General features: G+C 41.2%; 1 protein-coding gene across 7 annotated transcripts in view; it reads right to left on the bottom strand.

Moving 5' to 3' along the window:
- The window catches only part of BCAS1 (breast carcinoma amplified sequence 1), a 98,431-nt gene that overhangs the window by 57,926 nt on the left and 16,708 nt on the right, over window positions 1-23,797 (bottom strand). For all 7 annotated transcript variants that reach the window (XM_029219303.1, XM_029219305.1, XM_029219307.1 and 4 more), the window contains one exon: window positions 11,903-12,474. In XM_029219303.1, the coding sequence (XP_029075136.1) occupies window positions 11,903-12,474 (572 nt within the window). The remainder of the gene's footprint in view (window positions 1-11,902; window positions 12,475-23,797) is intronic.

Genomic DNA, 23,797 nt, shown 5'->3' with positions numbered 1-23,797 from the left:
AATATTTAACAGAACGTCAACATTTCCGAAAGAGTTGGGATTTTTTTGTTTTAAACTTTGTTTTACTACAAAGCCCAAAACCACCAAAGGAAGGTCTACCCCTGTAGCTAATTTTGTATTTTTATTTTTTCCCACTATACCTTCCCAATTCACATCAACCGATAAAAATGCACTCACATCTTTTAAGCAAAAATTAGGAAAGAACTCAAGTAGCACAACCTTAAGAAGTGCCAATTACAAAAGGACTTTGAAAACTGCCATCCACAACAAAATTTCTCTTTCCAAAATACACATTAGCTATACGTGTTAAAAATCAGTGTTATTTCTGAGCAAGAAATTGCCACACAAGTTCTGGATTGCACAGTTCCGGAATTACTGTGAGCGAAAATAACCTGTTAAACCGCTTGTTACTACTGCAGTTTCTAATACAGTTCAGGATGCTGCAAGCTTCATAGCGCTATCTAGTGGAGGAATCAGGAAATTACCTAGATTGTAGTATTTTCCTTATACTTAGGCAGTCCTCAGTACTTACTTGCTCTATTTCTAAAAAAGAGAAAATCTAGATAAGCAAAGAGTAAAAATATAACATGCACCCATTATCCCATTACAGAAAATAACTACTACTAAAAATCTGCAATTTTTCTTTCCACACCGCTCTTTGGGTGGAAGGATGAACATGCGTGGGCAGGCAAGGCAAATATGATTTTTACCCAAAAGGGAACTTTCTGTATATACTATTTTGAAAGCTGCTTTTTCCTTTTTTTTTTTTTTTTTTTGGCCACACCACGTGGCATGTGGAACTTCCCCAACCAGGGATGGAACCCACACCCTCTGCAGTGGAAGCACAGAGTCTTAACCACTGGACCACCAGGGAAGTCCAGAACCTGCTTTTCTTATTTAACATTATGTTATAACCGTCTTCACATGTCAATACTTCTATTTCTATGTCATCTTTGTTATGATGTCCAGTGTAAGGGTGTACCACAATCAGTACAAAAACCCTGCAATTAGATCTTTTAGATCTTCCCAACTTTTCTCTTACAGACAATGCCAGACTTAAAAAAAAAAAAGCTTGTGGATAAAATGTTGCCCATTTTCTCAATAAATTCCTAGATGTCAAATTGCCTTTTCAAACCTTCTTAAGGCTTTAAAATTGTGTACTGCCAAAGTGCCACGGTTGAAATAAACTTCCTAGTGATGCAGGTAGTTAAGAAATTATCAGACACTTCAGAGAGCAATAAAAAGAACATAAAAATATTGAAATGTGAAATCCAGATTTTCATATTGTCTTCTGGCATGTTTTCTAATTGGGGAATCTGCATGACACAGATCTAAAAATGCTCCACTTACCTATTTTTCCCTCCTCTTTTTGGGAGGAGAGAGAGGCAACTGTTCATTTTAGCTGCTTATACTAATTGAATCAAGCGAGGTTGGACAAATTATCCAGTATGATGCTCTTTATTATAAATCATAAGATCACCACCTGTTTTAATACTCTGTAGACACAACCTCAGGATGTTAAAAACTCATATTCTATCTTGGTGGCAGAAGTGTAACATAGCACCTTGACATGGTAGAGCCTCATTAGCCCATGATATTGACGGATGCAGAGATGTTTTAGTTAAAAGATTAAATAAACCAGTTGTTCATTGTAGTCATAGGTGGAGAGTGGAAAGAAATCTATCAGAGAAAGCAATTCACACTTTCTTCCTATAAATAAGGGTTTTCCATTTTCTGTCTCAGTAACTCCTCTGCTTGAGGGGTAAGTGAATTTGTCAACTTGATTTCCAATGGCAAGTGAAATGTGGGTCGAGGATTAAGCAATACAATGTTCTTCCCTTGCTTCTGTTTTTGGCAACAGTAATTACTTTGAGGATATTCCTAAGAACACATAAGTTGGCACACTTTTTTTTTTTAATTTATTTATTTTTGGTTGCATTGGGTCTTCCTTGCTGCGCAGTGTGCGGGCTTCTCACTGCGGTGGCTTCTAGTTGTGGCACGCGGGCTCAGTAGTTGTGGCGCACAGGCCTAGTTGCTCCACGGCACGTGGGATCCTCCCGGACCAGGGCTCAAACCCGTGTCCCCTGCATTGGCAGGCGGATTCTTAACAACTGCGCCACCAGGGAAGCCCTGGCACACTCTTAAATAGAGTCCATTATGTATGATATAAAATTGAAAAATACATTTACTGTGGGCAAAGGGTGGGTGGAGAGTGATTCCCACTTCACATCAGGCAAAAAAAGAATCTGTGGTAGATTCTTCTGTTCTATGATCAGTTCCAACATGTGCAACCTCCAGACTGATAATGACAATTTACATTTATTAGAGAAAAAAATATCCAACATCAAAAAAAACCACTTCAAAATACAAAAGCAAATAACCCATAGCCTAGAACGAGTTTGTCATCTGTTTAACAAACACTTCCCAGTAGTGAGAAAACTGTTTTGAATGCTGCCAAAACTAAGCTGCAGATTTTCTAAGAATGGTTTGGCCTTATGCAGAAAAAAGAAAAGTCACATCCTTTTTCCTGAAGTTTTACATTAGACCAAATCCTTCCTGACCTTACTCCCTACCCAATCCTAATTACCAGCCCCTTCTCTTCTCTGCTTTCTCAAAACTCTGTTTATTTCATTTGTAATCCTTTTAATACACTGGAACTCTTTGTGTATTTATTTTCGTGTTTATTGCTGGTCTTTCCACTAGAATGAAAGCTCCCATGAGGTACATCATTCTATCCATCCTAAAATCATTCCTGGCCCAAAGAAAGCACTCAGATGTTTGTTGAATGAATAAATTAAAGTATCAATGCCTCCCATTTACTGTTCAACACCTGCCGACAAACTGACTCTTGGGCTGGATTTATAGTTTATTAGCCAGATGGTCACCTAAGTTGCTTCAAATTGCCTTATGTGCTATGAAGGATGCAAAGTGGTCTCTGATGGAATTACTCTCAACTCTACCACAAGAAAATAACAGTGCAAGTGTTATAGTGAAGGACAACTCACACGCTGTCTCTTAGGAACCAACAGGGAGGGGTGGGGACTTGGGTGAACTGGGGAGTGAATGCCCCATCTCGAGGGGCAGTCACAACTGACATCCCACCTGGGAATATAGGATGAAACTTCCCATTTTTCAGAAATTTCTGAAATACGGAATTCTATTGAAATCTCATAATTTAAAACTATTGTGAACTTTGTCAATTTCAAAATGTTATCAATTAATTAAAATATTATTTAAGACACTGTGTAGGTCAAATAAAACCCATCTGTGGCATGATGCATCCTACAAGAGCCCATTTTCCAACTTTGGTCTACATGCGTAGCTCAGCATTTCCTAGAAGAACTATTCCTTGGAAGATGCAACTGTTCTATGGATAACTAAGTCTGAGAAGCAGTTAAAGTGAAGCAGGTGTGCATTTGCTGCAGGACTTTTCAGAGGCTTTAGTAGGCTGACATCACTGTGAATCTTCAGGAGAGTATAAAGCAAGTACTATTTTCTGAAACTATTTGACGGTGGCACCCTATTTCTAGGCTGATCTCACTGGACTGGTGAGTCCACAGAATGTCAGTTTGGGAAATACTAGCTTCAGGAGTTTTAAAAAGATATGTTTCCAAAGGTTCTAAACGTTCCCTCTTTTTAAACTCACAGGCACAGTGACTAAGCCTGTAGGTGACAAATTCCAGCTCTGCCGCTTTCTAGTCACTTTATCTTATGCAAGTTACTGCACTCCTCTGTGAGTCAGTAAATGCTCAATAAATCAGGACTGTTATTATAACCTTGGAAGGAGAGAATCAGACTGGATAATGCCAAAGGGAAAGTAAACTCAAAATTTATTTTGCAAATTCACTGCAAAACACAATTCACTTGATACTCAGCCGTGATGATTAACACCCTAACATGTTAAAGGCTGAATGAAAAATACCAAATAAATAGTAGAGATTCATGATTCTACATAGTTTATCTATGAGAAAACATCTATAGCGTACATATATTTTGAAATCATTTTTATTTAAAGTTGTGTTAGGCAGAGGTGATAATGAGATTGCAATAATATATTCTAACATTCTTTGAAAAATTGTAACATGATGTGTACGTGCCACCTTCATCCTTGTCAAGTTCATCTAACGAACATTACTGCCTGCCAGGGTGTGCCAGGCAGGGTGCACTGGGGACACCCAGTTGCATAAGAAACAGTCACATCCCTCAAGATTACTGTCTCCCTATGTGAAAAGGGTGATGGTGGTAGAAAAGAGTTTTTCAAACTTCAGATTGTGACTACGGGTGGATTGGAACATAATTTAATGGATCAAAACCAGCATTAAAACCATCAAATGAAATAGACTGGAAAGAACAGAAAATACCAGCCTGTGTTACGTGCTGTAAGAATACTACTATTTGGTGAATTCTTTGTTTCATGTACATGCACATGTATCACGTCAAGATGTAAAATCTATTTCCTACTGTGGATCATAGTCAAGTTAAAGAGCTATTTATTGGGCTTCCCTGGTGGCGCAGTGGTTGAGAGTCCGCCTGCCGACGCAGGGGACGCGGGTTCGTGCCCTGGTCCAGAAAGATCCCACGTGCCGCGGAGCGGCTGGGCCCGTGAGCCATAGCCGCTGAGTCTGCGCATCCGGAGCCTGTGCTCTGCAACGGGAGAGGCCACAACAGCGAGAGGCCCGCGTACCGCAAAAAAAAAAAAAAAAAAAAAAGAGCTATTTATTTAAATAAATTACCATAGGGGGATACTGTAGTAGCCTTTAGCAGCTCCATCCACTTAATGTTTTTCTCACATAAAGTTGGATAGAAAATAATATATCTGGTTTCTACCTGTGACATATCTTCTTTGCGGGCAAAGCCTGCTTTCTACTGAAGAAACTTTCCAACCCCCCCATTGTACCTCCACCCAGATATGTGACTTGGTTTCACCAATGAGTAACTTTTAGGAAACTCCTATTTTGTTTGATAGAACATTATGACTCTATACACTGCTTGGAACTATGGCAACCTTCTTAAAACCACAAAGCCAATATTTTACAATAACTATAAATGGAGTATAACCTTTAAAAATTGTGAATCACTATCTTGTACACCCAAAACTTATATAATATTGTACATCAACTATACCATAAAAAAAAAAAAAGAAAGAAAAAGAAAAACCACAAGGGATCAAGCCTGTGAACCAAGCCAATACACAGAGGGCACTGAAGACTGATGCATTCTGGGACTGTGAAGATGCTGAACCAGACTAAACAACCCACTTCTCGAATTCTTATTATGTACAAGAAATAGTACATTTCCTTTCATTAACGAAGCCACTACTGATTGAGTTTTTTTTTCTTTACTTGCAACCAAAGGTACCATAGATGATATACTATCCAAACTCCATCATACTGGAAGACCATTTGCTCTATTTCATTATTCTTTATTTCTAAGTTTCTGACAATTTAGAAAATATACTATTTCATTTAGCATTATTATTACTGACTGCCCATGTCATCTCTGTCCTTGCAATAGCGTCTAGGGCAGGCAGTATCTTCCTCTTGTGAATGAAAACACAAGGTTTTGAAATGAGTGAGTGTAACAGGCTTTGGTCACTGCCAGATCTTGATTCCAGTTCTGCCACTAATTTAGCTGTCTGGCCTTGAGCCAGTAATTTAACTTCTCTGAGCCCTGGCTTCCTCATTTGTTAAATGGCAATAAAAATATCTACCTTGTTGTGTTGTTATAAGAATCAAAGCCATTAAGGTGTGACAAATGCTTACTACACAGCCGAGGAATAACCAATTATTAAAAACTGGGGCAATTGTTATTATTTGACTCTACCACACGGCTAGTAAGTGTGAACTCATTCCTGTGTCAATCAGGCTCCTAACACTTGCACCTCTGCTACAGTAAATGTTTCACATCAAATGTTTCTTAGTGCTAATTTATAAAGTTCATAAAAATTATAGCATTATAGCTGAAAACCTTGCTTACTCCATAACCTGTATAATTTAAGACAGGTTTTCCCTCTTTACTGACAAACACTTTTGAGTGGATAGTTCTCTCTACCTGTTGAAATGTCATGGCCTTCTGGCCAGAGGTAAACAGGATGAAATAAAAAACACACCTTGTAATTCACTTGGCCTTCAAATGCTGGAATGAGGGGATTTTTTTTTAATTTTTGATTTGAGATTAACTTGATATTTCCAATATTGCATGTACTAAAATTTTTAAAAGCACTTCCTCACATCATCATTTAATTTTTCATAGTTGCAACGTTATTGCAGTTTCAAATAATTGGTAAAAACATAATATTGAGCATGAGAAGTATGGGCTTTGGAGACGGACACGTATTCTTTTTCAGCTGTGTAACTTGGAGTGAGTGACTTGATTTCTCTAAAGCTTTGATTTCTTCATCTGTAAAATGGTAAAGATACAAAAATTCCCTTGTAAGTTTTGATGTTTCAGTGAGATGATTCCTTCAAAGTGATTTTATCACAGAATTTCACTTAACATATAGAATACCAAAAAAAAGAGAAAAGAAACACTAGAGGGATTCATGTCATCAGAAACCAGCCAGGAGTGGGGACATCTGGTCAGCTTCACGGAGAACTTGGCACTTGAAGGTGAAGTAGATTTCTGATAAACAGAGAGAGAAGGAGATACAGGTAGAGAAAATCCTGGGGAGCAGATGGCATCTGCACAGGTCATATGTTGGCCATTTTGACCAGATAAATTTAGGGGAATAGGGGAAAATACAGTTAGACAAACAGACAAAGGAAAACTTGTAGAGACCCTTGAATGTCAGACAAAGAAAATGGGGCTTGCGGGTATGGGGCTTGCAGGTATGGGTGTAGAATAAATTCTATTATTTCTAAAAATAATTTTACAACTCAGGCATCTTTTTTTAACCCAAATTAGGACGTATGCCTTTGGTTATGTAGCTTTCAAATTAGATTCAATTGTGCTATCTCTGCAGGTTTTGGTTGAAGTCTATGGAGGGGAAGGGTAAAAAGACTAAAATGTGAAGTAAGAGGGAGAAAAACCGTGATACTGATAATATTTCTCAAAATGCAATAGCTCTGTGTTAAGTACTTTACATGACTTATTTAATTTTCACAAGTGTGAATAATGTGAAAATGTGCTTGATATTATTATTATCCCCATTTTACAGATGAAGAAACTGAGGCTCAGAGTGGTTAAGTAACTTGCCCAAGGTCACACAGCCAGTAGGTGACAGCCACAGAGTTGAAACCTAGGCTACCTGACTTCAATGCTTATGTTCTAAATCACTACTTTATACCATGTAGAAAAGGACTGTAGAGATCTTGGTTCTTTCATTCCAGTTCTACCACTAAAGAGCAGTGGTAGGATGGAGTTGCCAGTAACTGAGATGAGAAGCCTGTGGATTAAACACGTGGTTATGTTGTCGGTGGTGGTGGTGTTGAGTGTGAATGAAGAGTTCAGTTTTGGACCTATCGAGGTCCAGATGTCCAGCAAACATTCAAACAGCGGTGTAGAAATCCAAGTAGACAGGTACCAGAGGCAGCTAGATACTCAAGTCTGGACTTCAGGGGTAGATCTAGGCTAGAGACATCAATCTGGGACCTGTCAGCAGATGGCTATATTTAACCCTTGGGACTGGGGGAGATCTCCAAGGAAGGAAGTGTAGTTAAAGACGAAGACATCCAAGAACTGAACGATGGGGACTCCGATGTTTAGAGGGTAAGACTCAGCACGAGAGATTAAGGAAGAGCAGCCAGGGAGGTGGGGAGCCTGCAAACCAAGTGAGGATGCTGCTTCAAGAAGGAAGGGATGGTGGGCTGTGTCAGATGTGACCCGCAAGTAGGGTAGGATAAGGATGGAGATGTACTCAGTTTGGCAGCTGAGGTGAGGGGTGCGGGGAGGTGTGACATCGTGGCAGCTTTGACAAGAGCAGGTTTTATGGAGGACAAAGCCTGAATGGCATGTGTTCAAGAGAGAAAAGAAGAGGAGGAAGCAAAACACTGAGTACTTCTCTAAAAATCAGTAGCCTGAATGAATTTCAGGATCAATGCACTTATCACAACCTCCCTTAAAAATGTGTGTCTCGGGACCTCCCTGGTGGCACAGTGGTTAAGAATCCGCTTGCCGATGCAGGGGACACGGGTTCGAGCCCTGGTCCGGGAAGATCCCACATGCCGTGGAGCAACTAAGCCCGTGCGCCACAACTACTGAGCCTGAGCACTAGAGCCCACGAGCCACAACTACTGGACCCGAGAGCCACAACTACTGAAGCCCACGCGCCTAGAGCCCATGCTCCACAACAAGAGAAGCCACCACAATGAGAAGGTCGCGCACTGCAACGAAGAGTAGCCCCCGCTCGCTGCAACTAGAGAAGGCCCGCGCGCAGCAACTAAGACCCAACACAGCCCAAAATAAAATAAACAAATTAATTAATTAATTTAAAAAAAGAGTGAATTGAAAACAGACAAATACCATATGATTTTTAAAAAAATAGTGTGTCTCTTACTAGATCACATGATCTTTGAAGGTCTAGGACCATAATTTATCTTTTAAGTGCCTTGCACAAGGTTGGTGTTTAAATAACACAGAATTTAATTAAACTTTTAAAAGAAAAGGGGTATTCTTGTTTAAATCTCCTGAATCTGTGCTTGGCAACACTTAAAGCACCCGTACCCCCAACATAAAGACACTTCTGGAATTAACCAGTGACAACAGAAATTTAGTGTTGCTTTTTTTTTTTTTACCCACTAAAGATCAAGTTTTCATGATGCGATCAATTTTGAGAGGGCTGAATCTGTTAAATGCGTATTTATAATTCTGGTTCAATTGTTGGGGTGAGAGAAAAATTACAAAAAACCCACCTCATCCCTGCCAACACATTGGTTTGTGTGAATCACAGCTCAGTGAAACCTTTCAGGCATATAATTTATCTTTTCTTTGGCCTATGTAGTAAATGCTTCATTTGTTCATGAATTCTGGCCTTGTTTTAATTATGCTATGCTCTGAATGTAGTTTTATAAGGCACAAAAATAAGATTGTCGTTCTGAAAACACAGAAGATTTGTGTGTTTCCCCCAGAATGAAATGGTGGCATCTTTCTCCCAATTCACGGCTCTGTGGGTTTGTGGTTGGAATTCCAATCCAGTAAGAGACACACAGTGAAACCGGGTGGTGGTGGGGGGAGGACTGAGTGGGTGGGAGAGGAGAGACAGCTGACACCGCTGAGCCGAAGGCATAATTTACCCTAAGAATTCTCAATCGATACATTGACGGCCACTTATGCATAATGTGCTACTCCCACCAAGAAAGCCATTGATTGAGAAGTTTTATTCCTGTTACTTTCTGAGGGCTGGACTCTTTCATTACACTTCCAGGACAATTGATTTTTCCCCAAAATACAGACTGTGCAGCCAGGGATCAGAACAGAAATCTTAACAATCAGAAGGCTGTTGTTGTTAAAAACCTTTACAGATATATGTATTTGAATATCCACAAGTTTACAGACTGGAGGAGAAATGAGTGGCTATTCCACAACTTTTCCATGTTTTATAAGCACGTAGGGCAGAGTGAGCACTCCATATTTCAAATTCCAATGATACAACCAACCAAAAATGGAAATTTGTAGTGGAACAAACACAGATGCAAATTTCATGGGTGAATCTAGGGAAACAAATTCACTTATTCCAAAAGGAAGATAAGTGACAATTTTTAGACTTTCTGAGCGGTTACTATAACTTCAAAATATCGCCCACAGGCTTGACTATATTAAATGCCTGCCATGTCCCCAACACAGACCCCATCTTCTGAACCTAATCTCATTCTGGAGCTCATTCCACTCCAGTTGAGGTGCTGTCCCAGAGCATTCAATTAAAAAAAAAAACTGTGTTGGTAAAGCATAATTCTAAAACTTTCTGCGCTCTTCTTAGGATAGGAATGGATTGATCACATTAAGTTTTTAAGGTTAAATACTTTCAAGGGTCAGTTATCAGAGGCTGAACGGGTTTACTTAATTAGGATGGGGATTTGGATGAGTCACAGACACCTATCCCAAGACAGGTAAAGCTCAGTCCTTCATTCTCTTTCCATAAATAACTCAGTCTTTTCCTAACTCAAGCAATGGGCTGGCTTTGGATGCCCATGAAAATGAAACGTGACTATTCAAAAACTCAGAATGGCCTTAGTAGCCCATGACCAATAACAAGAAGGCAACAAGAGTTTCCCCACTCAAAGTAAAGTAGTAAATAGCTTCTCAAATATTCATGAATATTGATGACCAGTTTATAGCCCCAAGACAAGGATCTTTCGGGCTCCAGGTTTATACATTTGATGGAAGGTTCCCTGGGCCAGGTAGGCTAATTCTCCTTGTGTCCGGACATCCTCTCCAACACTTGGCCTTCCCCACCAGAGCACTGGGCACCTTGCATTGTAACTGTGAGGTTTTTGTACCTCTTCTCTCTCTAGACCAAAAACTCCCTGAGCACCGGGACCCTGTCCTGTCCACCACTGTGGCCGTGCTTCACCTGTACCTGGCAGTGTCACCCTCAGTAAAGATTTGATGCCAGCATACATTTGAAGACTCACTTTGAATTAAACAGAAAGCTATTCAATTGGCTCCTGAACTGCTGCATTTGGGGAAGTGGGCATTTAAAGGGCAATTTTTCTAACTTTTGAAAGAAAATATAAGAATCAGTTCTTAGAGTAAAAATTTACAGAAATGACAAGAATGCTGATAGCATGAGCCTAAACATACGAGCCTTATCACCTGTTCCTCAATTCTAACAGTCCAGAATTTTCAGCTAGTGTCTAATATTTACAGTATAATTTTTGACACCGTCCTGGATACATTAAAACCTCAGATTAATGTGATACTCATTTTCCTGAAGGAAAGTAATATCTGGACAGTGCTTAGAACAGAGCCTGGCACATTGTAAAGGCTAAATAAATGACAGCCAGTGTTATCATTAGCAACTTGGCAGGGAAGCTGGTTGTCATTAAGACAAATATATTGACAGCCACGATACACGACCATGTAATAAAAAACAGCCCATTTAATTTTTTCCTGGGTCTAAGCTCAAGTAGAGGCACTATGCTCCCAAATTTTGAAAAATACTGTTGTTTAAATCCATTCACTAAGCGAATAAGTGCCTTAAAATATAATGTATCTACTTTTATTTCCTTCTTCATTCAAGGAGTTCTTTTCTCGGTCCCCAGTACAAACAAACTCTCAAGGTTAAAATCAAACGCTCTTTTTAAGATCAAAAGGACTTGCCTTTCTTTGCCTAGGAAAGAAAGCAACCGGTTCAGATGCCTCCTTAAAAAAAAAAAAAAAATCTCGTTTTTTACAAAGGTATTACTCTGGCGTGTTGAAAAATAATTTGTACATAAAAGAGTCTGCCCAGAGCTGTAAAAGCTTTCTTTAAACACACACTTTAGTGCAAAAGATAGTTAAAGATCAGTCCAAGCTATTAAACGTAAGAAGTGAAATGCATTCCAACAAAAGCCCATAAACATTCTGTATATGAAACCAGCTACTGAGACGGGCAGGTATTTAAGTCTTTTAGGAACCGTTTTTATTCTGCTAATGCTTTTCCCTCCAGACTCCATTTGATCATAAATGCAACCTGTCCACCTCTGCCTTTGATAAATGGAAGGACAGATTCATCTGTATGTGACTCACCTCCTCTTTTCTTTTACGTGAAACAGATGCCACAGCTGTTGTTGTTCTTCCAACAGATGTTTCTGCCCCGCAGAAACACTGGCGAGCACCGCGCTGCAATGTGCTGTTGGTTCTAGAGGGATCCACGGCTTGATACCTTGTCAGGACCCCTCCGTGATGGCACAGCAACACACGTGCAATCGTCTTGCCCCACAAGTGCCCCCCGAGCCTGCATTAAGAACAAAACGGATTGTCTTACCCTCTCTGCAGGGACATCGTCCGACTGCGTGGAGAATCCAGGAGTTTCGGCGGTGGGGTGGTGATGCTCTGCACGCTTGGCCTCCTGTTGGCGGTCCACGAGGGCCTTGTCCCGTCCCTTGTCCAGTTTGAAGAGTCTGTCAAAGAAGCTGGAGTCCTTGGGCTTGGAGGGGGCTGCCCCTCCGGACTCAGATAGACGAGACTCTGGTCTATCTGTGGCAGAGGGACCCTCGGCTTGGGCCGGGGTCTGCACGGGGGTTTTATCTGGGTCGCAACCCAGTGCAGCTGCCACCGGAAGTGCCATGGGCTCACTCGGGTCTTTGTTCCCTAAAGCTTTATCGGAGCTGACATCAAGCTTCACTGGTCCAGTGGATGAATCCGTAGCTTGGTCTCCGGTACGTCCTGGTACAGGCCGAGAGAGTGTCAAGAAAAAACGAGATTTAGCAGCTGGTGTCTGGGGTTTGGCCTCCTTCCCAAGATTCTTCCCGTTGGCATCCGCAACAGCGCTTATCTCCATTGTCTTGGGGGAAGAAGTGGCCACATTATCCTCCTGGACACTTGTTTCCAAATCAACTGTAAACACAAACATAAACAGCGGTCATTCAGCCCAGCGAGGAAATTCAAGGATTGCTAATGGACTCCCAACGTCTCCTACACAGAGGCTGTGATGCAGTCTGGGACTCTGCCGTACCTGGGTCCCTCTGCGGAGCAGAAGTCAGCTATCGAGGTGTCTTCTGACCCTGCTTTTCTCTGGAGAGAGGAATGGAAGATTACGGAAGAGGAAAGCCAAGTTACTGGAAAGCACGCACCAGGTGCTGTGTTAGTCACACATTAATTATCTTCTTCATCTCCGCGGGAATCCTGTGAGAAGCTAATTATCATGATTTCACCTGGGAGGCAGGACAGCAGTTATGAGGTTAGGAGAACAAGTTTCCCAGCCTCGGGACTTATTGCCGTTTGGGGCTGTATCATTCTTTGTTCCAGGGTCCACCTTGTGCCTTGCAGGGTGTACGGCAGCATCCCTGGCCTCTACCCACCAGATGCCCATAGCACCCCCTAGTGGTGACAACCAGAAATGTCTCCGGAAGTTCCCAAATGTCCCCTGGGGGCAAAACTCACATTCGAGAACCACTGAGCCAGACTGTCAATTTGAATCTGAGTTACTTAACTTTTCTGTGACTCAATTTTCTGGTAAAATGAGGCAAATAGTAGAACCTACACCCATAATTTTGTCATGAAGATTCCATGAGTTAATATTTTTAAAGCACATCAAACAGTCCCTGGAATATAGTAAATGCTCAAAAAATGTTATGAACGTTAGTTATTGTCATTATTCATGAGTGAGAAAATGGACAGCCAGAGAGGCTGATCCACCTACCCACAGCTGGCCAACAAGCAGAATCTGGTTATGGGCAGAAATCTGACTCCAAAGTTCATGCTCTATCTTATATTCTAGAAAGTTTCCACTGTGAAGCCTGGAAGTTCAGATGTCTACACAGGAAAGTGGATTAGACCTTGGGCCGCATGGAGGCAGAGTGTAGCGTTACCTGTGCAAGACTGTGGGTGCAGGTTGTTCTGCCCCCTCCAGGGAGGGGTGCTGTTTCCAGAATCCACCTGTTTCTGTTTTGAACTCTGCATCGACCTAACTGAACTGCATCCTTTTCGAGGGCCCTTTCCTAAAGCAGTGCAATATTAAGGAAAAAAGATACACTACAAAGTTGGAAATCACAGCTAAAGATCAAGATTCTCTACCGATAAGCTGTGTGACCTTGGGCAAGTCACTAAAACTCTTTGAATTTTCTCATTTGTAAAATGGGAAAAATAGAAGCTCCCTTGCAGGGTTGTTCTGATGTTTAAAGGAGAAAACTCATGCAAAGGATCAAGAATCCTGCCTTTTCCGTAGTAGCTGCTTAGTAACTGACAGGTACTGTGAATGTGTAGTTTGTAGTCAACCACTTCTTAATATCTGTTTGCAGGATGATAGAAAGAGAAAGAAGAGAACCGAGGTTTATTTAGCTCATCTCATATTGCTCATAGGTAGTGAGAAATACACACATCCATTAGCAATTATTTTTGCCAAACTCTAGTATCTCACAGTGTCTAAAGTCAAGAACAAACAGTAAAGGAGAGAGAGAGGGAGGGAGAGATGGAGACAGGGCTCTGGATTCCTGGGCGGAGTGGTGGTCTCCTCTTTAAGCTTTGAGGAGCAGAGAAGAAATGGTACTGAAGACCAGTGACAAGCACTAGGGGCTCCTCATAAACTCAGACACTTTATGAACATTGGATATATCCTTTGGCTCTTCTTAACCATTTTTCTTGTGGTCCTGGAATTCGTAATTGTGGTAACTATTATACTCAGAAGGGAAGAGGGAGGGAGAGAGTGGGAATAAAGAAGTGATGGATGGATGTGTCAAGATGCCAAATAAGCAACTCAGGCAGTTGAACTGTCAGAGTGAATATAAATGAATTGTGGGGATGCTCCATGCCAGGAGAAGGGGAAGCAGTTGACAAAAAAGGAGGAGACGAAGATTCAAAACAAGGAAGGGCTTTTCAAAATGCCAAGAACATCAACTGATCTCCTCTAGTCTTCCCTACTCTCTGGCGGGAAAACAAGGAGCTAGTGGTAAGTAAAAGTGTTACAGTCAGAGAAAAAGTCTTTGAAAAAAGTCTTCCCATGGACAGACTTCCAAAAAAGTGCCAATATATTGCTTCAACAAAGGATCCATTCCTTACATCCAGGTATCTAAACTAGACTTCAGTGCATGAAGAGTTACAGCAGATACAAACCATAGCTCTTGATATCAGAGAATGGGTAAAGTATTTTTGATAACTTGTAAGAACTAGGACCTCTTAGATGGGGCAACCCATTTCCATGAAGCTCTGACCCCCAAACTTGGGTGGGTGTATATCCAAGTCCATCATCTGGAGCTTCTATTTCCCTTGCTAAAATGCTCACCTCCTAGGTGGGCACATGACCTAAGCTACACTAACAAAAATCAGTCTTGCGACTTTTGCTGAACCTACCATAACAGAGTTACAAATCTTTGTGCTTGGGTTGGCAAACCAGTAGGAGGTACAACTGGAGCTGGTGGCCTTGGCTGTCACCTTTCAGAGTGCTTGCCTGAGAACTAACATAGATGAAAAGCAGAGCCAAGAGATCCATGGGAGCATTTGGACACCTGAATCCAGCTGTCCCTGAAGCTGGTTTAGAATTACATAGCCATAGCCAGCAAGTTTTTTTTTTTCACTTATGCCAGTTCAAATTAAGTACATACTCAGTGACTTGGAGAGAATTTCACCCGTTAATTAATAGCAGTCAATCCTCTCCTTGAGAAGTGGTCTCCGGGCTCTTCAAATATGTCTAGGAGGCATTTAATATGGGATGGAGGAGGGGAAAGAAAATGAAATGGGAGAAAGTGAGCTCTAAGAAGCTGGATAGAAACAAAAAAATACCCGCCAACACTTTGTTTTCTCAGTAAAAGTGAAGGAAAAAAATCCACGTGGGCAAAGAGATTACAGTCATTTGAGACCTTAGATAAGCATTAAAAACAAATAAATTATGTTCTGAAACATTAACTTACACACACACACACACACACACACACACACACAATCTGTGTGAATGAGTAGGAAGAAAACCCATTGGAGTTCCAGGTTTTATATTCTTGCAAAGATGGGGATAATTCACAAGCCTTCCTCACATTATTATGGAAAGAATAAAAAGTTCCTTCTAGATGACTGGAACTAAGCTTTCTGTTCCTATAAAAAAGCTTGGGAGAAGCCCATCTGGAATCTGGTTTCAATAAAAAGTTTTCTCATAAAGCAGACAAACAGATGACATACCAAAGAGATTTTACTTTCCATGAAAAAAATGTGTAAGAGTTTAAGGAAGATAAAAAGAAATCAAGTAAGAATGTAAATGGTAGCTCCCAAATATTTAGGAGAGTTGAAAATTTTGATCTCCTTAATGCAGAAAATATATTTTGTAGTGTGTGTGTGTGTGTGTGTGTGTGTGTGTGTGTGTGTGTGTGTGTTTTAAGAAAGTCTTTTTTTTTAAAATTATTTTTTGGCTGCGTTGGGGCTTCGTTGCTGCGCGTGGGCTTTCTCTAGCTGTGGTGAGCGGGGGCCACTCCTCTCTGCAGTGCACAGGCTTCTCACTGTGGTGGCCTCTCTCATTGCAGAGCACAGGCTCTAGGCATGTGGGCTTCAGTAGTTGAAGCATGTGGGCTCAGTAGTTGTGGCTCGTGGGCTCTAGAGTGCAGGCTCAGTAGTTGCGGCACACGGGCTTAGTTGCTCCACGGCATGTGGGATCTTCCCGGACCAGGGCTCAAACCCACGTCCCCTGCACTGGCAGGCGGATTCCTAACCACTGCGCCACCAGGGAAGCCCTAAGAAAGCCATTTTATCTAGACATGTGATGGAGATGAATGGCATCTTAGCATAATTGTTAAGTACTTAGATTGTGGATCGGAGGGACCTGGGTTTAACCTCTAAAATATTAAATATGTGACCTGGACAAGTTACTTTATATCTCTATGCCTCAATTTTCTTATAAAATGGACAAGAAAATAAGGGTCTTCTTCAAAAAGTGAGGATTAAATGAAATACTTCCTACATGGTGCTTAACATAGGCGGGTACGTGGTGGATATCTAATAACTATTAGTTGTTTTGTTATATTTATATATTATTACTACAATTACTATTTAATTTTCTAAATAGAAGCATAAGGAAAGGAATTATTCCAATGGATTAACCTCTAAATTTGGGTGCCCTGGAAAGACTTTTAAAATAGTAATTATATGAATTAATTTATCTTCAGGAATCTACGAACCTGGGCCAGAGAAGTTTCAAGAATGCTTTTTCCAAGCACCAAGTATTCTTAGTTAAAACAAACTGCTTCATCAGATTTCTATCACATATTTAAGACACACACATACACACACACACAAGGTTTGTGTTACACTATTCAGAACTTCTGAGTAAGGGCTATCTTTTGTTTTGTTTTTTTCATGTGCCAAAGCTACAATTTTCACTTGGTACAACTGTAAACACAATAGCTAATATTCATGGAATGTTTCCCAGGTGCCAGGCATTATAGTAAATGCTGTATGTAACAAGATAATTTTATTTATGTATTATAGCAAATCTATGCTAGATACCATCAGCACTCCCATTTTACAGGTGTGGAAACTGTGGCTCTGAGAATAAAGTCACTTTTCTAACACTATCCTGCTCACAAGTGGTGGAGTCAGGATTTAAATACATGTTTGCCTGATTTCAAAGCTCAAATTCCTAACAATGTATAGTAGTAGAAGCAAGAACAGAAGAGCAAAGGAGGAAAGATGAATGGAACAAAGTCTGGTTAACAGAATTAGTGGATTTTCAAGGAAAAAAAGGAACTCTGCACAAGGGAGAATAAAAGCCTGTGCTTTCTCATATCTGGGCAACATTGGTGTATGATTTTTGTTTATTTGTTTTAAATAAAAATCAGATCATATCATTAATCTGCATAAAACTATCCAAAGAGGGCCTCATCACATTAAAATCAAGTCCAAATACAACAGAGAAGAACAAGCCTTACTCCATATTGGATCTATCCCTTTAGCTCTAACCCTTGCGCTCTGTTGCCTGTGCTTAGTCATGCTGGCTCTGCAGGCTCTGCATCTTTGTATAAAAAATGCTGCCTAGAAAAAAAAAAGTTGCCTAGAGCCTGAAATATACAGGAGAGCCCATCTTCAGATGGGTTCTGACCTTTAAAGGTATAACACTTTTCCATTCATATAGAGATATAAAGTTGCAGAACAGAAAATAACATTTGTCTTGGTGGAGGCTTATAGGAATATTATAACCAGACCTACATGGACAGCTGCAAGAACAAAGGATTCTGTCACCAAGAAGTTTGCAGCAACCAGCCACACCCCCATTTAGTATAAAAGAAGCCTGAATTCTAACTCGGGGACGATGGTTCTTTGGAACACTAATCCACCATCTTCTTGGTCTACTGGCTTTCCGGATAAAGTCGCTATTCCTTGCCCCAGTGCCTCATCTCTCAAATTGCTGGTCTGTCGTGCAGCACAAGCTTGGACTCAGTAATACAAACTGTACGGTAGACCACACCCACCAGAACCTCAGCTCATACTGTGTGCTTCCTCTCACCTCTCAGCTCACCAATTGTAGTCCCACCCGAGGCCCTTCACACTACTTGTCCTTTCCACCTGGGAACGCTTTCCCTAAGATCTTCCATGGCTACCTCGGCATCATTCAGGCCCCAGGTCAGGCCTTCCTAGACCACCCTCTCTAAAGTAACCCCTCCCACTCACCCCATTCACTCCATGGATTTTGCGGAGCATTCATTGGTCTCTGAAACGATCTCATTAATCCATCGTTTACTTGTTTCCTCCCCAGCAGAATGTAAGCCGTGAATGGACAGACTTGGTGTGTTTTGATTACAGCTGCATCCCCAGTGCCCCCAGCAGTGCTTGGCGTATAGTAGGATTAAGTCAGGGAACACGGTAAGGCAGGGAGAAGAGCCAGGGGCATAGCAGATGCTCAGCAGCCATAATTCAAACAACGGCAAAAATAGCAACCCAAGTAATAATGGCGGTGGCAGAGGTGGGGTTGTTGTTTTTTTTAACTTTTATGTATATTTTTTATTGAAGTATAGTTGATTTACATTATATTGGCTTCAGGTATACAACATAATGATTCAATATTTTTATAGCTTATACTCCATTTAAAGTTATTACAAAACAGTGGCTATATTTCCTTGTGCTGTACAATACATGCTTTTGTTTATATATTTTATACAAAGTAGTTTGTATCTCTTAATTCCTTACCCCTATGTTTCCCCTCCCTGCCACTTTCATTTTAAAATGGCTAAACTTATTTTGGACTTCTTTTAAGAATTCATTATCTAAACATTCCTAGTTCTTAAGGTTAAAGAGGAAAACAGAAACTGTCATCATAATTTTATCCACAAATGAAGTGTCCACTTACGATTCCCCACTCAGACATCCCTTCCTATGCGACACTGTCCCTTCCTATGCGACAATGTCAATATGGTGGTCAGTCAGGATAAAAGCTAAATAAAGAGGAAATACAATGCACACTAATTGTAAAGGGAAATTGCAAATCTTGCAAACGATGGAAGAGTTCATAGTCATATAAAGATCACACACATGGTTATTGTTGGATGGGGATCCGGCAGAGTTCAAGTAGTTCGCCAGAGAAGAAGGAAAAATAGAAGGGAAAGTAGATGATGACACACTAAATTCTTCAAAAGAGAACTGTAGTTGAATATCAAAGGATTACAATAGGCCCTAGGGAAGACCGATGAAGACCTCAAAAAGTTTTGCAAAAATGACCCTTTTGCGGTCAGCCTGCAGGAGTCAAATGACACTTCAAACAACTGTGGCTTTCTGTGTTGTGTGAATGCATTTGTTGTTTTAAAGGTCTTGAAATAAGGATTCACGTGGCAGCTGCTTATGGCTTGGAGGGAGATGTTAGATTTCAAAACTTCACTGAATGATCAGATTTCATGCTCTCCATCTCAATACTAAAAAGCCAGGTTATCTTCTCCAAGAGATTCTAGCATAAATAAAAGAAAGGAACGGGTTTGGGGGGCAGGAGGGAAGAATTCTCAACTGTCAGTTGGATACAATGTGCCTAAACATTTGGTGATGAAAATGCTGGGCTCAAACATTATGTGGGCAGAAGGTAACTCACCCCACGCTCTCCCGGAAGCATCCTCTAGAGTCAGCAGTGACTGTTAGTCACTGTGGGGCAAGACTACCCCAGTGACTTAAGGATTTTTCCTCTCCTCTTTACTCACACATTTCCTATCATTCATACGCCTGTAAAAGTCTGGAACATACAAAGATAATTTACCCGTAGAACCAGGCTTTGCTCCAACATGAGCAAATATTTCACTCAAAGACACATCAGATGTTTGATTTTTTTCTCAGTTCGATAATAATACACATTTAACATGTGTTTACCTCCCATATGATTAATCTTTCAACACTTTCCTTTCCCTGTCTCTACCCTCTACCCTCACTGCAGTATAATGAACATCTTCAAGCCGGGGTGGCTTATCAAACTTTGTTCATGCTCAGACAAATACATACAAGCCTCCCAGACACATGTACATATATCCTGGTTGGTTTTTATAAAAATACGATTATGTTAGATTTTTGGGGGTTTTTTTTTGTTTTGTTTTGTTTTTAACATCTTTACTGGAGTATAATTGCTTTACAATGGTGTGTTAGTTTCTGCGGTATCACAAAGTGAATCAGCTATACGTATACATATATCCCCATATCCCCTCCCTCTTGCATCTCCCTCCCACCCTCCCTATCCCACCGCTCTAGGTGGTCACAAAGCACCGAGCTGATCTCCCTGTGCCATGCGGCTGCTTCCCACTAGCTATCTATTTTACATTTGGTGGTGTATATATGTCCATGCCACCCTCTCATTTCGTCCCAGCTTACCCTTTCCCCTCCCTGTGTCGTCAAGTCCATTCTCTACGTCTGCGTCTTTATTCCTGTCCTGCCCCTAGGTTCATCAGAACCTTTTTTTTAAGATTCCATATATATGTGTTAGCATATGGATATTGTTTTTGATTGCTTTTATATATCACTGTTATGGATTGAATGTTTGTGTCTGCCCCCCACCCCCCACCCCAAAGTTCATAAGCTGAATCTTAACCTCCACTGTGATGGTATTAGGAGGTGGGGGCTTTGGGAGGTAATTAGGTCATGAGGGTGGAGCCCTCATGAATGGGATTAGTGCCTTTAGAATGGAGGCACTAAAGAGCTCTTTTGCTTCCTCCACCGTGTGAGGACACAGTGAAAAGATGGCTGACTGTGAACCAGGAACCTGTCCCTCACCAGACAAAGAATCTGCTGGCACCCTGATTTTGGACTTCTCAGCCTCTAGCACAGTGAGAAATAAATGGTTATTGTTTAAGCCACCCAGTCTATGGTATTTTTGTTAGAGCATTCCAAATGGACTAAGACATCAATAGTTCTCCCTCCCGATCAATGTATCCAAATCTATCTTATCTTTTTTCAATAGTGGCAAAATATTCCTTAATATGGATATACCTAAAGACATGTATGCCATTGCCTAATTCATGAACATTCTGATAGCTTCCAAACGTTTATTTTTCCATCTCCATTATAAACAACGTTGGGGAAAACTTCCATATTCAAAAATCCTAAAATAGTACTTTATTTCTACGGAATAGAGGTACAGATGTAGAATTGCTGCACCCAAATTAATGTGCATTTAACTTCTAAAAGAGACACTGCCAGATTACTTCCCCAAAAGAGGCACTAGAGATTCACATCTCCAGGAGCAATGTGATGAGTGGCTCCCACCCCCAAGGGTAGCAGTGATGCAAAGCAGCAGGAACACTGATCACATATATTTACAATATTAAACACCTTTTAAATGGAAAAAAAAAATCAACAGGAAAATCACATAACGTTCTATTAGTGCCCTCAGCTCTTAGGATACAAAGGGTAAGCTTTGGAGATGCTAGGTAGGGGTAGGTTGAATTCAGGCCACAAAGAACACTGCTAAAAAGTGACAGTTATTAGCTTGGGGCCCCAGGGCACTGAGAGTAGCTAGCCAGAAAGTCATATGAAACAAGGGGCTAGAGGAGAAGGATGCGGAAAAGAGCCAAATCAAGAAGACATTATAGGGCTTCCCTGGTGGCGCAGTGGTTAAGAACCCGCCTGCCAATGCAGGAGACATGGGTTCAAGCCCTGATCCAGGAAGATCCCACATGCTGCGGAGCAACTAAGTCTGTGCGCCACAACTACTGAGCCTGCGCTCTAGGGCCTGTGAGCCACAACTACTGAGCCCACGTGCCACAACTACTGAAGCCCACATGCCTAGAGCCTGTGCTCCCAACAAGAGAAGCCACCACAATAAGAAGCCCACGCACTGCAACGAAGAGTAGCCCCCGCTCGCCGAACCAGAGAAAAACCCGCATGCAGCAACGAAGACTCAACGCAGCCAAATATAAAATAAAATAAAATAAATTTATAAATAAACAGAAGACATTATATTCTGCAGAGTAGAGATACAAATGATCAATGAGCGCATAAAAAGATGCTCAACATCATCAGTCATTAGGGAAAGGCAATCGAAACCACAATATGTTACCACTTCACACCCACTAGGATGGCCATAATCAAAAAGACAGGCAATGACCAGTGTTGAGGAGAATGTGGAGAAATCGGAACCCCCATACATTCCTGCTGGGATGTAAAATGGTGCAACTGCTTTGCAGTTCCTTAAAAAGTTAGACATCAAGTTGCTACATGACCCGGTAATTCCCCTTCCTAGGTACATAACCAAGAGAATGAAAACATATGTTCACGCAAAAACTGGCATACAACTCAAATGTCCATCAGCTGATGACTGGATAAACAAAATGTGGCATATCCATACAGTGGAGTATTATTTAGCCATATAGAACAATGACGTACTGCTACCTGCTACAACATGGGTGAACACTGAAAACATCATGCTAAGTGAAAGAATCCAAACACAAAAAGCCACATATTGTGTGATTCTCTTTATATAAAATGTCCAGAATAGGCAAATCCACAGAGACAGAAAGTAGAGGAATGGTTGCCAGGGGCTTGGGGAGGAGAACGAGAGATGAACTGCTCAAGGAACTTCTTTGTGAGGTGATGAAAATGTTCTGGAATCAGGTCGTGGCGATGGTCGCACTACCTCGTGAATATACTAGAAAGCACTATGCTGTACGCTCGAAAAGCGTGAATTTTATGGTGTATGAATTATATCTCAATTTTGAAAATGAAGACATTATATAAACACCAGCACAGCAGGGGATGGCTCAACACGAAACGTGAGCAGAGAGTCCACAGAAAAGACAGAGGGTTGGCTTTTAAGCCAATGAGAAGATGTGCAACCTGATGAGTAGTAAAATGTAAGCAAAATAAAATTATGAGACTTAGCTCTCCTATCAACTTGGTAAAACGGGAAACATGCAGTAACCGGCAGTGGAGAAAGGATGAGGAAGAATGCCCGCATCTCTTGTGGGTGGGGGCGTAATCTGGCTGTCTCTCTGGAGGATAATTCAGGAATATCTATCAATATTTAAAGATTCACAAACTCTGGGAGCTCTGATTTCTGCTTCTGGAATGTTACCCTATGAATACAATCGCACAGAGCCACAGAGACACATGCAACAGACACACACCATCTGCTGGGCTATTGCTGTGGCGGCAAAATAGTAAAACACCCTAATGGCTTAGCAATAGGAACCTGGTTAAATAAATGATCATTCGTCCACACAGGGAATTGCTCCACAGGCATTAACGTTCTCTAAGACATACAGTAAGTGAAAAACAGCCATGTTCGACGGTCTGTATAGTATGTTCCCGTTTGTTTTTTTAATGGTGTCAAGAGGCAGAGGGGAGGATTTAAAAATATACACACGTGGAATACCTCGGGCCACAAGAAACTGTAAAGAGTTCCAGCCTCTAAGAAAGGAAATTTGGGGATGGAGGTTGGGGAGTGATCAGAATTGGGGGTGGGAAGTTGTTCCCTGTCCTATCTTATTAATGGAGACTGTTGAGAATGTTTGCTAGGTATACCTCCCAGGTCACTTAAAAATGGAAAGTAATGGAAAGAAAAAATAAAGGGAAAGCTGAGATCTAGAAAAGAGAGGTGGGATTTAAAGCCAACGGGAGGAATGTTTGACCTGCTTCCGGTTTGCCTGGGGCTGCCCAGCGGTGACGGCAGGCTCTGCAAGTGACAAGGTGCAGCTCTGATTGGAGGAGCTGCCAGGCCAGGTGGGTCCTGCACCCTGGAGTGAGGGGCATGACCTCTGGGGCACCTCCATATTCCAGAGTC

Source organism: Monodon monoceros, unplaced genomic scaffold, assembly GCF_005190385.1.
Source record: "Monodon monoceros isolate NGI ecotype Baffin Bay Population unplaced genomic scaffold, NGI_Narwhal_1 Super_Scaffold_13, whole genome shotgun sequence".
Classification (NCBI taxonomy): domain Eukaryota; kingdom Metazoa; phylum Chordata; class Mammalia; order Artiodactyla; family Monodontidae; genus Monodon; species Monodon monoceros.
The sequence above is the reverse complement of the archived record's forward strand: the minus strand, read 5'-3'. Positions and strand labels throughout refer to the sequence as shown.